Below are 15,675 nucleotides of genomic sequence, written 5' to 3' on the forward strand. Positions count from 1 at the left end.
AGACTGCCACAGACCAAACTCTGTGGCTTTGGGAGACCAGGCTGCTGCAAACTGAACCCTGTAGGATTTCTGACAGATGTTCCACCACAAGAGAAAAGAGCTGAGCACCTGTCAAGCAGGAAGCCAACGTTCCAGACCCAAGTATCTCGCACTTTATGCTCTTCCCTGAAGGCTAGCCGTATGGCATTTTGTTGTTGCTTTCAGCCACCTTCCCCAGCTTTTTCCACTGCAGACGGAGCACCGGGAAGTCTTCTTGAATTAGCTCTAACGAAGGGAAGCCCTGGTGCTACCCCTTTCTCCTATTTATACCAACAACATTACTGCAACAGTTCAAACGTATTTTATATATAGCTCTGTGGCTTATTTCCAAGCAGAAGTAACTCAATGCTGGTGTACATATGTTTAGACCACAGCAATTGGAAAGAATGTCCCATAAACGCTGTTAACTCTGCTGCTCCACTGTGACCAGAATAGGCTCTACCACTGCAGAAGTACAAGCTGTGTTAGGAAAATTAAAAAAAAAAAAAAGTCATCCACCCAGAAGCTAAGCAAGCCACTCGCCACCTGCACAGCACTGACAGACTTCCACTATAGCCCCAACAGATTTATAGCTGTAAGTTAACAGCCAGCTCTTGTCACATCAAGATACAGTGTCTGACTGCCAAGAGACCACATAGAGGTGACCAGGGCCACTATAAGGGCAGATACGCAATATATAGAGCATCTGCCAGTACCCTCTTGCATTTTAAAATAATCTTATAAACTTAAGGGCTGGACAAACAGAAGGTAGTCAGATTTACACAGCTCTATTTGCAAACCCTGTTTGTACTGAAAATATCAGTAGTGCTACCATATTTTAATGAGCCTGACTTTAGTCCAATACCCATAAGGTGATGCACTGAAAAGAAACAAGAAGGGCAAGGCGCAGGAGCCAGGGACCAACATCCAAAATGTACTTCCCTCGGCACTGGTTGCAAGGACCTCAATGACATGTAGATGAGAGAGGCGCCTGCCTCTCATACTGATCCCAGTGCTAGGCCTAGGTTTTAACATGAGCCCAGGTGAGCCAAACCCCAGGCAGCAGCCCACAGGGAGACACAGTGTACATTCCCTCTCCTAAAGGAAGGTGCTCCCGCTACCACGTGTAGACCAATACCAGGTGATAACTACCATGCCTTTCACCAGATTGTCCTTCTCATGGGCTGCAAAGACAGCTCTGCCAGTCTTCCCAGAATACATTAAAACAATCTTTCACCACATTTTTCTCTGCAACAGCTAAATACTGGAGGGAGGATTAACGTGTCTTAAAAAAAAAAAATCTTGCCTTTTCTTATGTCTGAATCCAATGTGACTGGACTTTAAAGAGGAGGAAATCATAATCAACACTTCAGAAGTATCTAAAAAGGCTTGGCATCTTCAGTTATGTGATGTGGAAAAGTTAATGACCACCATCTCAGACCTCTGCAGAGACAGGCGTCTCTTGTCCTGGGGTATAAATAACCTGCCTTTATCCTTGCATAAACCTGTTTGTAACTTCAGGGATGAAACTGCCCTTCCTGAACATGTCAGGTCAGCATCTTGCTTGGATCAGAGGAGGCTCTGTCAGGGAGCCTCTAGCTGGGGAGAAAAGGGGAAGCCAAGTCCACATTTTGGGGATGATGGAGTCACAAAAGAAAAACGGAATTTCTTTGGTTAACTGTTTATTTGGGGGATGGGAAGCAGGGAAAGAGAAACAGTCTTTGTTCCAGGCCTCACAGGACTGGTTAGCGACACAACCAGGGAATATGGATTAATGGACAATGCACAGCTGAGCTGGTCAAAACAACATGATAAAGACAACTGCATGATATACATATAAGGCATGCACACACATACAGTTATGTGCATGAAATGAATCATCATACATAGACTCTGATCTTGCAATCGGCCACAGAGCACCTATCTTTGCATCCATTGGGTGAAACGGAACTACTCATGCTCATGCTACCTCAACACAAAATTAAGCACATACTTAAGTACCCACAGGAATGGTGCCAGAGTTTGCATTTGGTTTCCTTTTAAACCCTTCAAGGTCATCAAGACTGTAAAAATGTTACACAAAAGAGTTGTGCAAGACTTTGTGTACGTTACAGCTGTAACACAATACCAGTGTCACTTTATAAGCAGGGGAAAAGAGTGGGTTGTAAGTTACTGTATTAACAGGCACACTAAGAAAAGTAACATACGCTCAACCAGAACAGAATATGTTCTTCCTATTAAACATACACACAGAAAAATAGAAACATACCATCATCCAACCAGACCCCAGCATTTAAGTATGCTCTACAACGCAAAATCCTGCTTGTCAGCTGTTACAGTACTTACAGGATCTGAGAAAAGCATCCAAAATAAATCACACTAGACTAGGAGGGCAGGACGCGGGACAGAACCCAGGCAGCAAACCTGGAAGTAAATCCCTCTTCCAGAGAGATGCCCACAACACATAGGCAGCATTTCCTCTGCTGCCCAGAGACAAGACCCCCTCCTCAGCAAGGGAAATCACCCACTTTGACATTTTATAATGGATTTTGCTTCTAGGCTCTTCCTTCTGCCCTAACTGCTTCCGCAGCATACATAGATCACTGATGATTTACAGTTCTGCCATCTCCTCAGCATGAGAGCTCCCCAACTCAACTAATCCCAAATGCTACACAAACATGCTTCAGGCCCACAACTCCATTCCCCACAGCCCAGGGGAGGAATACCAGCTCCTCTCTGCCTGCAGAGTTACAGTATTCTTTACACAGCCTCCTCCCCTCCTCAGCCAGGGCTGCTGGCTAAGGCGGGACGGGTTGCTCCTCCCAGTACAACAGGCCTTAAGTGCCAGAAAAAACTACCAGTAGAAAGAAAGAGTTTCTGCTGCGTGCCAACAAACCTTTAGGCAGTAGGTGATGAGTGTTCCCAATTGTTTTAAATCTCTGGAAAGCACTGACAGCAAAACTAAATGCCTTATCGCAGCAAGCACTCTCTTCTTCCCACTGGAACACCGCAAGACTCTCCACAGTAAGCAGTATTTCTCCATTCCTGGTGACCTCAGAGCTACCCCAGTGCCAGGTAAAATCCCTGTAAAATGCTTTTGTTTCACAAAAGAAAGAGGCAGATTTTCCTGAACTAACAAGACAATTCAGTTCCCTCAGCAGAGATGCAGAGCTGGGTGCTGCCCGGTGCATCTCATGCAACCATATCCTCTACCACAGAGGACAGTGTTATTACCCAGGGCAACCCGGTGCTCTCTTCCAGCCTGGAACCCTGGTCACCAGAGCTCCACCACAAAGGACTAGACGCTGTCTGGAGACAACGCTGACTCTCAGCATATCACAGAGGGTTTGTCTAGACTGGAAGCTTGGTTTGTCTGTTCTTCTCCAAAGCCTGTGTTTAAATTAACCGGCACGGGCTTACCCAAGGGTACAGTCCCTGGGAAGAGCGCCGGGAGAGCGGTGCCCAGAGCACCCCTTCCAAACCGGGCACCCGCCCGCGGCCGGCGGGTAAATACAGCGCCGCGCACATGGCGCGCCGCGGCCGCCCGGGGGCGGGGCCAGGGCGCCCCCACCCCCCGAGCGCCCCGCCTCCATTGGCCGGGCGGCGTCTCCATGGCGACAGGAGGCCGCAGGCACCGCCCCTCCCGCGGCGCCGCGCCGGGAGCCGGCCCGGCCGCTGACCGACCGACCGACAGACCCACCGGCAGCTGGGCGGGCTCCGGCGCGGCTGCAGCGGCCGGAGCAGCGCTGGAACGGCGGACGGGGGAAGAAGCGAGGGCAGAAGGCGCACACCCACCCCGCGAAACTGCCAGCAAGCAGCCAGCGGGCAGGCCAGGCCGTGCAGCTGGCAGCCCCGGTGCTGCATCGCCCACCAGCTCTCACCTCCGCTCCAGCACGCCTTGCAGAAGGCCATAAATCAGCCCACTGGCCATTTTATCCACGGTCGTGTTTACATTCAGACGCCCCCGGGCAGAGATGCTCATTCCGAGGACCTGGAGCAGCTCTGATGCACAGCAGAGATAGTCCAGGCGCTGCATCTTCTCCCCTGCCACTATGCTCGTTTTCCACTGATGGCTCCAGCAAAAAAGCATTTATCGTGGGTCTCGGACATCAAAAAGCTTATCTGCAGCCCCGCTACATAAAGTGGGCCAAGGATTTCGTAAAGCAAGCATCTATAAGGCACCCACCACAACGGTGATGCAAGAGACCTGCTCTTCCAGAAGTTACAGCCAAAAACACAGCCAAAGCAGTCAGCAGCGAGGAAGCTGAAGAAAGCTACCTCTCGCCCAGAGGACCCTACCCTCATCCTCCCCCAATGCCAGTTATTCGCACTGCTGATTGCGTGTAAAACACATCTCAACAGCTTAGCTCGGGAAGCCTGCAGAGACATGCAGCACAAACTGTGGATTATCAGGGAGGACGATTATCCTCCCGGTGCAGGAGAAGGTGGAATCTCAATTCCAGCCTCAAAAGGAGCTCAGGCTTTTAGAAACGACTACTACGTTCATTGAGGCCCGCTGCACGCTCATCAGAAATATTCGTTAATGCATTTCATTAAGAGCACTTTATGTCATCTTGTCCCCATTCCCCTCCACCACCACTCCCATAGCGGGCTTCAGAGCACAGGCTGGGCAAACACCCTCCAGCTAGCCCTCACAGTTGGGCAAGATACACAGAACCATTTCTGAAGCCTGTCTGGCCATGATTCAGTCCAAGAAAACCAGGTGAGTTGTGACAAGATGGGCTTAAAACAAATGAAGCAGATCCAAAATTTGTCAGTTCCAGTTTGCAGTCAGCAATGCTTTCGGACCCAGCTGCTCGAGAAGGATGACACCCCAAAGCAGGTTTGAAACAACTGTGCTTGGGACCAATGTATCTAGTTCAAAACTGGGAGATAAGCCAAATGCAAAGAGTTGCGCAGCTGTTTCAAAGCCCTGGATGCTGGGACACTTTGCAGTAAGTGGGTAAGTATCCTGTCTGTTTTACATTGAGGGGAAACAAGAGACTTAGAGACAGTCTGAAGAGCGGAGCACAGAACCCAAAACCATTAACTGCATTTTAAAAAAAAAAAAATACACAGCTCTGTTTCAAGGTTTGCTCCACGTTTACACGCTTCAGCAGCACAGAAGCATTGGTTAGGAGTGTGAAAAACATCATTCTTAGCCCAACGCTCCTGCAGAAAAGACACTACTATTGGTGCAATGTAACTGGCAAAAAGAAGTCCTTTTACTGGTATAGCCTGTTTCTTTGAGGGACAGGATCGTTCAATAGGCTCTTTTGATGCTGTGTCACCATTAGGACAGCTCGTTGTAGAAGCTCAGCTTGCAAATTGTTTCTAGCACAAGCATGTGCTTAGCTAAGTACACCCTTACACTCATGTCCACTCTGGATACCTCCGACACCATCCCTATCCCCTTATGGTCCAAGTCAAGGCCGCATGGCACAGCCATGGCTGAAGCACTGAGCACAGCAAGTTCTGAGCACCAAGAGCAGTCACCAAATAAGGAGGCAGGTCTGGCACACACTCCTTTCACCCTCAGTCCTATTCAGTGTTTCAGCAACTCCAGCGTCTAGATTGCATTAGGGACTGTGTAACGAACTCAAGCTCCTTTGGTGCAAAGTCCTGGGCTGAGCAATGGTGCTTTTTTTCTTTTTTTTTTTTTTTTTTTGGCAAATGAAAGCATCCCTAGTACAAACAAGACTTCAAAGGCAAGCAGCCCCTTATGCGCTACTCAAAGGTGAGCAACCAATTTCAAAGCCCTTGGGAGAGCTCAAAGGCTCCCACCGTAGAGCACAGGAGACATAGCTAACACTTCAGTACTGGCACTTCAAACAACTGCCCTATGCTGGGCCTGCCTGTGGATAGGGAAGAGTTTCTGAACAGGCAACACTGTTTTCCACAGTGCCTACTCGGAAGAAAAACAGGAGCAGAGAGCTTTACAAGTCTGTATCCTCAAATCCATTGACACTGATGTAAAGTTGCTTTCTCCTTCTTTCAGAAACTCCTCCATCTGCCTGCTCTCAAGCCATTTGTTAGTGTTGCGACTCTCTACTACTATGCAGCCTCCAATAATCTTTCTTCCAGAGAAAGGAGTCTCTCTGGATCCATGATGAGGGAAATTTCAGCCTAACTATGCAAGGTGTTTGGGAGATGCAGAAATTAAAGAACCATCACTGGAAGGAAGGAATGTCATTGTTCAAATTCCACCAGGTAAGAAATCTCATATTAGTTGTTAAATCACATTAGCCTTCTTGACCAATTGTGAATTTTAATACTGTATTTGAGAGAACAAGCAGGACTGGCTTTTATTGCTATTGACTTGGAAACACTGAATACACCAGCAGTTCATAGACTTCTACAGTACTATTTTCAATCAGAGTTTCCCCACAGTAACTAACAACAATACTGGTCTCCTGGGACACTAGCAAAATTACAAGGCTTACAGGGGTTTCCACAGCTCTAATTCATATGGTGCTTAATCTGCTTGAGCCTGTTGGAAAGTCATCATCACCAGAGCTCCTGAAATCATTAGTGACAATGGAACCAAGTCAGCATTTACAACAGCACAGTTTGGGGACTTTTAAGCAAATAATCCTAAATGAACACACAGTCGTCGCAGGGGAGAGGTGAGAAACATCCCTGGTAATCTGCAAGAGGCTGGGCTTTGTGGCTAAGGCTAACATTTGGCCTCAGAGGATCAGGATTCAATTTCTAGCTCTGTCTCAGACTTCCTGTGGGAGTTCAGACACATGTCTGTATAAGAAAAGCATATCCCATTCCCCCCACACCTTTTCTTTTTTTTAAGCCTGAAGCTCCTCTGGGCTGGGTCTACTTTATCACATGTCTATCCCAAGGTAGAGATGGGATGCTCCTGCAGTCTACGGTCATACAAATACTAGCAGTGACCCACCTTTGCACTAATATTTTTTAAGACAGATGACACGGCACAGATCCACTGCTGGTTATAACAGCCACAGGCCTCAGCTGTATTTTCCTTGCACAACATGCAGACATGCTCAAGACAAGGCTAAGCAGCGCTGTGGTGAAAGGAAGTAGTAGGAGGTTTTTCTGAATTGCAGTAGCCACCCTTTGGTGGGTACAGCCTCAGCAGAGCCCACAGGGTTTCAGGCACAGGGATCAGCCCACATCTAGAGCTGGAAGCCAGAGCAGAGAGCACGCCACAACCCTGGTACGCCCATACAGGAGCCCTCAGAAACTTCCAGCTCTGCAGAGGCAGGTACATCAGACACAAACAGAAGCCTGAAGTGACTGAAACTGGGCTTGGTGCTAGTTAATTATTCAGACCTTAGCTGGTATCACTCAGCACTAATGTCAGGGCTCCATTCTGCTAAGCACTGTTTCACCGCCATGCGAGCGCCACTCCCTGTCCCAAACATCAAGACAAGAGACCTTTTAAAAAAGCCAAAGACTAGCTAGTACATGGTGTTTGCTTTCACAGAGAAAACTGTACCAAGGCTAGTCAAGCAACTTCTCCCTAAGACCTGATCAACAGGAAGCAAAATATCTACTCAAATTTGCCAGGCCAACAAAATGCTGACCACCACTTTCTCAGCTGGAAATGAAGGTGATGCCCTGCAGTTGCTTTCCACTAGACACAGAGGAGAGTGAAATAATATACAAGTAATTTTACAGGGACTTGCAGACCTTTGATGATACAAAAGCAGATAGTGGTCCAACCTTGCCTGACTCCCAACCGTCACTTCAACTGTTCTGCCCTCCTGAAACAAATGAGGTGATACACCACAGGTAGTACCAAGCACACAGCTAGTGAGTGAAACAGATGGTACGCTTTGGAAGTCTCTTTCTACTGTGTCTGTGGATACCTTTCTCCGCCAGCCCTCCCTGCACCACAGTGAGCTACAGCTCTGACCAGCAAGCAGCAGATGTACCGCCTGCAATACCTCTGATCAGCCCTGATCTCTGCCATCTTACCATCCCAGTCAGGTCTTTGGCAAAACACTACATACTTCACAGCCCACTGCAGAACAACAGCCCACAAGCAAAATGGGGTCATCAGTTTATATGTGTACAGCTTACCCAGCACGGCACAGACAGTAAAACCTGCTTACGAGTCTCTCCAGCCAGGTTAGCTAAGTCCCACATGCCTTCTCAGAATACCCAGCTCATCTGAAGGAGGTGAAGAACAACATGCAAGGCAAGACCTCAGCAGCTCTAAAAGACCATCCAGGTAAGCAGCATATGACTACCCAGGGGAAGCAAGAACCATTTAAACCCACTAGGCAAATGACCTGGTTTGTGTTATTTATGCTGACTGCACCCCAGCTGTTAGCACATCACCGCTCCCCCTCTGCCATGGAGAGGTCTTCCTGCTGTCTTTCACAGTAAAGACAGCACATTATTTAGGGGTGTATAGAAGAGTGGATCTTTCCAGCAATCTTGTCTCAAGATGGGCAAGAAGGATCACAGTGCTTCATGGATACAGTTGCAGGCTACAAAACCAAACATGTTGAATTGCTATATGTTTTTATATCCACCATACTTCAAGAACTAAAAGCAACTGGTGCTGCAGTCCATCAGCAGAAAAACTTTGGCTTTGATATGCCCTGTGGCTGTAAGTTACACTTAACACTCATGTTCAGCTCCAATTCAGTCCAGGAGAGCTAGCCAGATCACCGTGTAATTTCAGGACAAGGCATGACATTCATAGAGCAAAGAATGGAATGAGGAAAACTGCGTGTGGAATTGTTAACAAATACAGGGTCATCTTGAGCACCATGTGCTTGAGCATGGAGTAGAAGGGACCAGAGCAGTCCAGTAGGGAAGGATTCAGCCCCTGAGCTATGACACTCTCAGTTGTTCCACTGACTCTTATCTACGGACACAGACATGCCACTGAAATGTAGGTCTGGCTATGGAGAAGCTAACCAGCCTTTGTCCCCTGCTTTAAGGGACACTGTTATAAGCCTGACCAGAGACAGACATGAAACCCCTTCTATCTCTGGACAGCAGCCCCTAAGCTGTTGAAGCAACTGGGTGTGTTTAGACTGAGCAGTGCAGAGCTGAGAGAGAGATCACTAGTTATCAGCTGGGGCCAAGCAACATTCATGGATGTTGAAGCAGAACAGGTACAGCAGCAGAAGGCCAGACCAGGGCTAGATGCATCCTCTCAGCTGGCCACTGGCTGCACTGGTACCAGAGCTGGTGGGCTGAGCACTGCTCATTCTCCAGTGGAGTGGTGAAGGGGAATAGGGCAATAATACTGTGCTGAACAGCTCCTCAGAAGTACCATCATTATATAAAAGACCCTTCCAAATCCTGCCAAAACAAAAGCTTGACAGCATCAGACAGGCTGCTCTCTACCTCACCCACACAGTCAGGCTGCTCAGCCCCTCATCCAGTTCCCTGGAAAATGCTGCCCACGAGGAACCCAGCAGACTCTGCTGCTGCAGGAGCAAGTTGTTCCCAAAGACGTACAAAGAATCCCACTCTGCAACAAGCCTCAGCTGCACCTTAAACAATTTAGTAAGAGGTGATGATTTTTGAAGCATTTATATCAGTGAATCAAACTTGTGTGGTTTTTGGTTCTGTTCCAGTTCAGGTTCAACTGATCTGGTTAAGACCAGTAGCAGTCTAAACTGATTCATGTTGGAAGCTACAGTATTTTCCAAACAAAAAGGACTGTGTACTGAAGGGCAGGAAGCTACAGCCAGGCCAGAAACATTACTCCACTCTCCTGTGCCCAGGACAGCTTGTGATCCTAGCCCAAGCCCTGCAGCTTCTCAGGGGATGAAGGAGCTGGAGAACTGTGTTGGGAATGCAAGGGGCATGACAAGGCATGAGGGGTCTCAAGCTTTCATGGATCATCTTCCCCTCTTAAATCTGTGCCTGCTCACCAGCAGGACAGAGTGGTATGCGTATGTGTTTCTGCTGCCCTAACCATGGAGCTACCATCAGGCTGATGGGAGCCCAGAGGCTGGCAGTAAGAACAGACCATGCCTCACCAAAGGAGGACAGGAAACCCTCTCCCACTACAAGCAACTCAGTCAGGGCTCATTTGCAGAACAAAAGCTCTCAAAAAGATTTTGCAGAGCCACCCAGTCCAACCCAGCATCATGGAGCGGGAACAGGTGCTCCAGCAGCACACGCTTGCATGACACTTGGCAGGGGGAGACCACAGTACAACAGTCCCCGTGCTGAATGACTTCCTGCTGGGGAATGTCAGGTATTAGTCAAAGCGCTCTTTTAAACTGGCAACTTGAAATGTTTCTGGCTTAGAAAAAACAGGAGAGATCAAAGAAACAAGCAGCAAATTCCAAATGTGTTTCTTTGACTCACCGGCTTAGGGTTTTAGAGAAAAGCCTGTAGCAGGTTTTGTAGCAATTTGTTTCTACATTGACATTCATAATCTGGTTTGACTGAGGATACCCCCACGCACACCCTAAAATAGGCACAGCTACATCAGTTAAAAAGATGCTTGTATTTACAAGAGCAGAGCTTAACAATATGAACAGCCTCTGCAGGAACCGTACCTGCTCAGGTACATTACTTCTGTGAGCAGAGAGAGATTTGTGTAGCCAAACTGCGGGGTACTACAGCAACCAGGACATTTTAGCAATGGGAGATGGCTCAACCCATAGCTTCCCCACTGTCCCACTAGTGCTGCTCATTCAGGGTGATCGATGCTGATGCTGCTTCAAAGGCACTCAGTGCCCAGTTTTTAACTCTGCATCTCTGCTGGAATCACAAACATGGCGACCAGATGCACGACTGGTTTTCTGGTAGGACTAGTAACCCTCTAGAAACTGAATGCAGGCCAGCGAACTTATCTGGGGAAACTTCAGCTTCCAGCCGCCACAATGACATATTATAATCCCAACAATCAACAGGCCTAGACATAAGTCACTGTACATCTAGGTCTATATTGGTTCAATACAAAAAATGGAGATCTACAGAGGACAGAAAAAGTGGATTCAAGCCATGAACATTAGAGGGTGAAAAAAAACCCACCAAAGTCTAAACACAGAGCTAGTCAGGCAGCAACAAAAATCAGGACTCACACAAAACAAAAGTTGTTTCCAAAAAGCAGCAACAAAACCAAACACTACATCCAATCTGTCAACAAGCTTTACTTAAAGACCTCCTGTTCCTTCCCCCCCCCTTTTTTTTTTAAATATCCATGATTATGTATTGGTTCCTTGGTTTTACTCCTGTACAGATCTCCTGGAGCTGTACAGTAAAACCATGCATTAATTATAGGCAAGAAATAAGTCCTAATAAAAGTCACAAAACAAGTTCTCTCTTGTACAGCTCCCAAGTAACACATTGCATGTCCTGCACAGCCCTCATGCAAAATATCTCTACTTACCCACACTCCCCCTTCCAGAGCAATGCACAAACAGGTCTCTGCGGAGCCAGCCTCCTACAGCCTGCCCACGTCCAGCCCAGCATTACATGGCTGCTTCACAGAAAGGAGCCAATTTTCACAGGGCTTCTCTTCAGCATAACGAACTGCCCAAAGGGTCTGTCCCTAACCACTGAGACAGCCTGGCAGGCCTCACACTGCCAAAGGGTTGTTTAGGAAAGAGCAGGGAGACCAGGGACACTTTCCACTGAAGCGGAAAATCACAGCTCATGGAAGTCAAGGCAGTGCCACTGAGGGTGCTTGTCCATCTTAAATAGAGCAGCTGGTTGCAATAAAAGCTTGAGGGACTCAGAGGAACCACAGGGCTGTTGAGGGCTTGCTTTTCACCTACATCTGCACGTACAAAGCACAATATCACCTTTCAAGCATTAATCTAGGGCAACAGTCCTGCTCCATCCTATGTAACCAAGCAGCATTCAGCAGAGATGACCAGCCAAAGCTACCAGCCTCACAGGCCCTTCAATGGGACTAGAGTCACATGCGCCTCTTGGAGCAGTCATTTCTCAAAAAGTCAAAGAGACAAAGATACCTGAAAAAACCCTCCCTGCAGGTCAGCAAAGATCCTTCAGGAGCGATGTGCATGAGGCTCAATTTCACTCCCAAGGGATTTACACTCACACCAAATAGCAGACTGAGAGGATCTGTTTCCTGCTATTTTAGAAAAGTAGAGCTGCTTCCCACCTTGGAAGGCAGAGGAGCACACACATAGCAGAGGGAGCATCTCCACAGATATCCAACATATGTCAGAACTTTGGTAAGGGGCCCACTCCTTTTTGCCTTGCTCACTCCAGCTGTCCCACTGAAAGCAGGCCATAACTCATTTGAGGGAAATTCAGAGCAGATCACTTTAGGAAACCAACACCAGCACCTAACTCCTCCTCAGGACAAATTGTTTCTACCAGCAAACTCCCCAGCAGTTCCTTTACATCTCACTGATTAACTGCTCTTACTAATAAGATACACAAAATCCAGCCCTCAAACCCTAATTTGATGGTGTGGAATGAATCCATGATATCCCCAGGGGATCAGACAGCCCTGGCTGCGTGTTGGGAGACAGCACAAGGGATACAATGGAGCTCTTCCAAAAGGCATGTGCAAGGAAAACAAAACGAAACGGGTACCAGAGAATACCCAGGGTACGTAGGAGCAGGTCCCAGCTCTGAAAAGGAGTGTGCGGACCTCAGCTCCTACTCACAGACCCAGAATCCAATGCCCACTGTACATGGTGGTACAGGTGGCTTTTGGCAATTTCGACAGAGGTCTCTGCAGGATACAGATCAACAAACTGCTCTTCAGCAACAGCTATGTAGCACGTTTCACCGGCTGCATTAAATGCAGCACATGCACACACCACAGTCACGCACAAACACCAAGGGCTCTCCTTTAGACAACTTTGAGGAAGCCCAGCAGGTTTTTCTCTTGCTTGGCAGGAGAAGAATATTGTGTTCCTTGGTATTAAACAGCCATCTCAGGGAAACTCTGACCTGAACCAGAGTTCTGAGAACAAGTTTTCATGCTGGGGACAGGACATTTAGGCAAGATGTCATTTATTTCCCCTGAAGTTTTACACACACTATTCAAGAAATAAATTTTGAAGCACTACTGTTTTGTGACAAATGAATGCACTTTGCAGTCATGGATTACAAGCATTTCTTATTTATTAGTGAGACTTCACAAGGGGGGAGGGATTAAGCTTTCTATTTATGGAGAGAGCGAGCTACACAAAGGCTGAGTGATTTGCCCAGGGTTACAGGTGATTCAGTGGCAGGGACAGAACGAGGTGCCCTGACTCAGGCACCTGCTGTCAGCACAAGGCAATGCCACCAAGCTCCTGTTCTCCCTGCAGCCAGGGTTAAGTCATTCTCTCCTCATGACACCAGGCAATTCCCAGTGAGTGCCTGTCTGTCAGGAATTCTCCACAACACCAAGAAGAATGATGGATTTTTCAGGTAGAAGCAATTATACCCCAGACAAGACATCCCGAGGGAAGGGGGTCTGAGGCACACAGAGGAGCAACACAGAGGAAAGCCCATCCAGGCCTGTGGAACGCCCATCTGAACAGTCACCTCCGAGACACATGCCACATCCTCCATCTTTCAGACCATCCCACCCTTCCCCACATGCTGACAGAACACTCCTTTGTGGGGCTGAGAGTAATTGCTTACACAGAAGAACAGGTCTTTGTGTATTGTTAGCTGGTGGTAATGCAGGTTAGCAGTTGGAAACATGGAGGAAGAGGCAGCATTACATTTCTCCTGTTAGTTATCCGTAAGAACTTCACACACCACAGTGTGGGAAATCCCAAAAAGCTTTCTGATACAGACTGGGTACACACCACACAAGCAAAAAGAATGTGTTTCAGAAGAGGGACCCAGGCTTTAGCAAGGATCTGCAGCAGAGTAAAGATCCCAACTAAAAGACAGACTACAGTCACTTATCAGTTGCTCTGCAGCACTCTACAGTTATAGCGGGTCTCCCAAAGCAGTATCGTTAGTACAGATGGGACCTTAGGCGACAAAGTTAAAGCACGCTGGCCACACCACACAGCACTCACCTTGCTGCCTATATCTTCACGCTTGTTGCCAGGCTTGCTTCTCCTCAGCTTAATGGAAGGGGAGCGAAGCAGATTTTTGATCCGACTTGTTATTGTAGACCCTTCGACCGACATCATCTCCAGGTGCCAAGAGAGTATTCACCCCACACACGAACTGTGCCTGGGTAACGAGCCCAGGTTTGCGGCAGAAATACCGGTGTGCTCAGCTTTGCTTACACTCGTTCACATATCTCTCAGCGATTCGGCTCGGGAACTCCACTCCTGTTACACTGCAAAGCTATTCACAGAGGCTGGCAGACCTTCCTTTTGCAGATTCCAGAGGATCAAATCAGCAGTAATCTAAACTGAAAGATGCACCCGTGGGTCAATACGACATTTGCAATAAATTCCAGCCTCATTCTTTGCAAGAAATGCCAAATACAAGAGTTTACAATAAGGGTGGGTGCAGTATTACTTATTCTCAGAGGCTTCCACAAAAATTATCATCCTTTTAGTATCAATTAGCACAGCTAAACCAATTCCCAGATCCAAAATTTAGATGTTTTACACTTCAGTTTCATCTTATGACAAAGACAAATATTCCCACCATTGGACTCCATTAATGGGGTCCATCCAGCCTCTTGCTTTTGCTCCATACACATCCATTCCACCTTAGGCTTCACAGTCTGTAAAGCACAACGCCGTACTCGATTATTAAACGCCAAGTCACAGAAGCACACCGAGAATAAAAACAAGGGAGTTTTTAACTCTCACAAATTTAGCTCCGCTTTAAGTACACACACACCCGCATATATATATATATATATATATATAGTGGGTGATACCTGATAATAAAGGCATATGATATTTCACATCCCCGCACCCCCTACTTATAAAGGGGATCAAGGAGGAACCGTAACTGCTGCCACCGATTACAGACCCCCGGCCAAAACGTTCACCTTACCCGAAGCCCCGGCGGTCGCCGGGGGGGGGAAGAGGGATCCAGTCAAAGCCTGCAGTGAATTATCTTCCCGGCTTCCGTGCAAAATGGGGGCGGGGGGAAGAGAGAGCGAGAAAGAGAGAAGGGGAGAGAGAGAGCAGAGGAAGGGAGAAACGTCCAAGTCAGCACAACCGCCAGCGCCTCTCCCCGCGGCGGCAGCGCTGCGGGCTGAGGTGGACGCGCCTCCTTCCCCCCAGCCCCAACCCGCCGGCTTAAACCTCTCCTACCTGGTGCCCAGGAGCGGCGAGGCCGGCGACCGCGGTGCCCCGCAGCGCCTGCCCATGCAGCCGGCCTCCCCCGAGGAGGGGCCGCGGCGCGGGCCGCCCCCGCGGGCGGGGCGGGGGACGTTCCCTCAGCGGCGGCGGCGAGGCGGCTCCGCAGTCTCAGGGCTACGGCCAGACGCCGGGGGGGCCGAGGCCGCCCGCCGAGCCCCGCGCCGGCCCCGGGAGCCCAGGGGCTCGAGCGACCGCCCAGCCGCTCCCCCCGGCGGCCGCAGCGCCGCCCGCAGCCCCGGGCCGGCCGCCCGGCCGCGCTACGGCGGCCCGCGCGGGTCAAACCGCGGCGCGGAGCTCGGGGGGGGGGGGGGACGGCGGAGGGAGACGGGGAGGCGCGGAGGCTTGGCGGAGGGATCGTGGCGCGCGGCGTACGTTAGGGGGGATGTGGGGAAGGGCCGGCGCTCTGTGAGGGTCGGGGCGGGAAATTTGTCTCCCACCCAAGAGA

The 15,675-nt window shown here is 48.9% G+C and overlaps 1 protein-coding gene across 8 annotated transcripts in view; it reads right to left on the minus strand.

Annotated features, from left to right (window-relative positions):
- The window catches only part of MAPKBP1 (mitogen-activated protein kinase binding protein 1), a 107,614-nt gene extending 92,177 nt beyond the window's left edge, over positions 1-15,437 (minus strand). For 2 of the 8 annotated variants that reach the window (XM_069784395.1, XM_069784397.1), the window contains exons 1-2: positions 15,183-15,434; positions 13,977-14,320 (exon numbers count right to left, since the gene is read on the minus strand). In XM_069784395.1, the coding sequence (XP_069640496.1) occupies positions 13,977-14,093 (117 nt within the window). In that variant the 5' untranslated portion in view covers positions 14,094-14,320; positions 15,183-15,434. Of the gene's footprint in view, positions 1-13,976; positions 14,321-14,919; positions 14,991-15,182 lie in introns of those variants that run through there. The other 6 variants (XM_069784393.1, XM_069784399.1, XM_069784394.1 and 3 more) reach the window with 6 other exon arrangements.
- Between the last annotated feature and the right edge of the window lie 238 nt (positions 15,438-15,675).

This window comes from Haliaeetus albicilla, chromosome 5 (genome assembly GCF_947461875.1).
Source record: "Haliaeetus albicilla chromosome 5, bHalAlb1.1, whole genome shotgun sequence".
Taxonomy (NCBI): Eukaryota; Metazoa; Chordata; class Aves; order Accipitriformes; family Accipitridae; genus Haliaeetus; species Haliaeetus albicilla.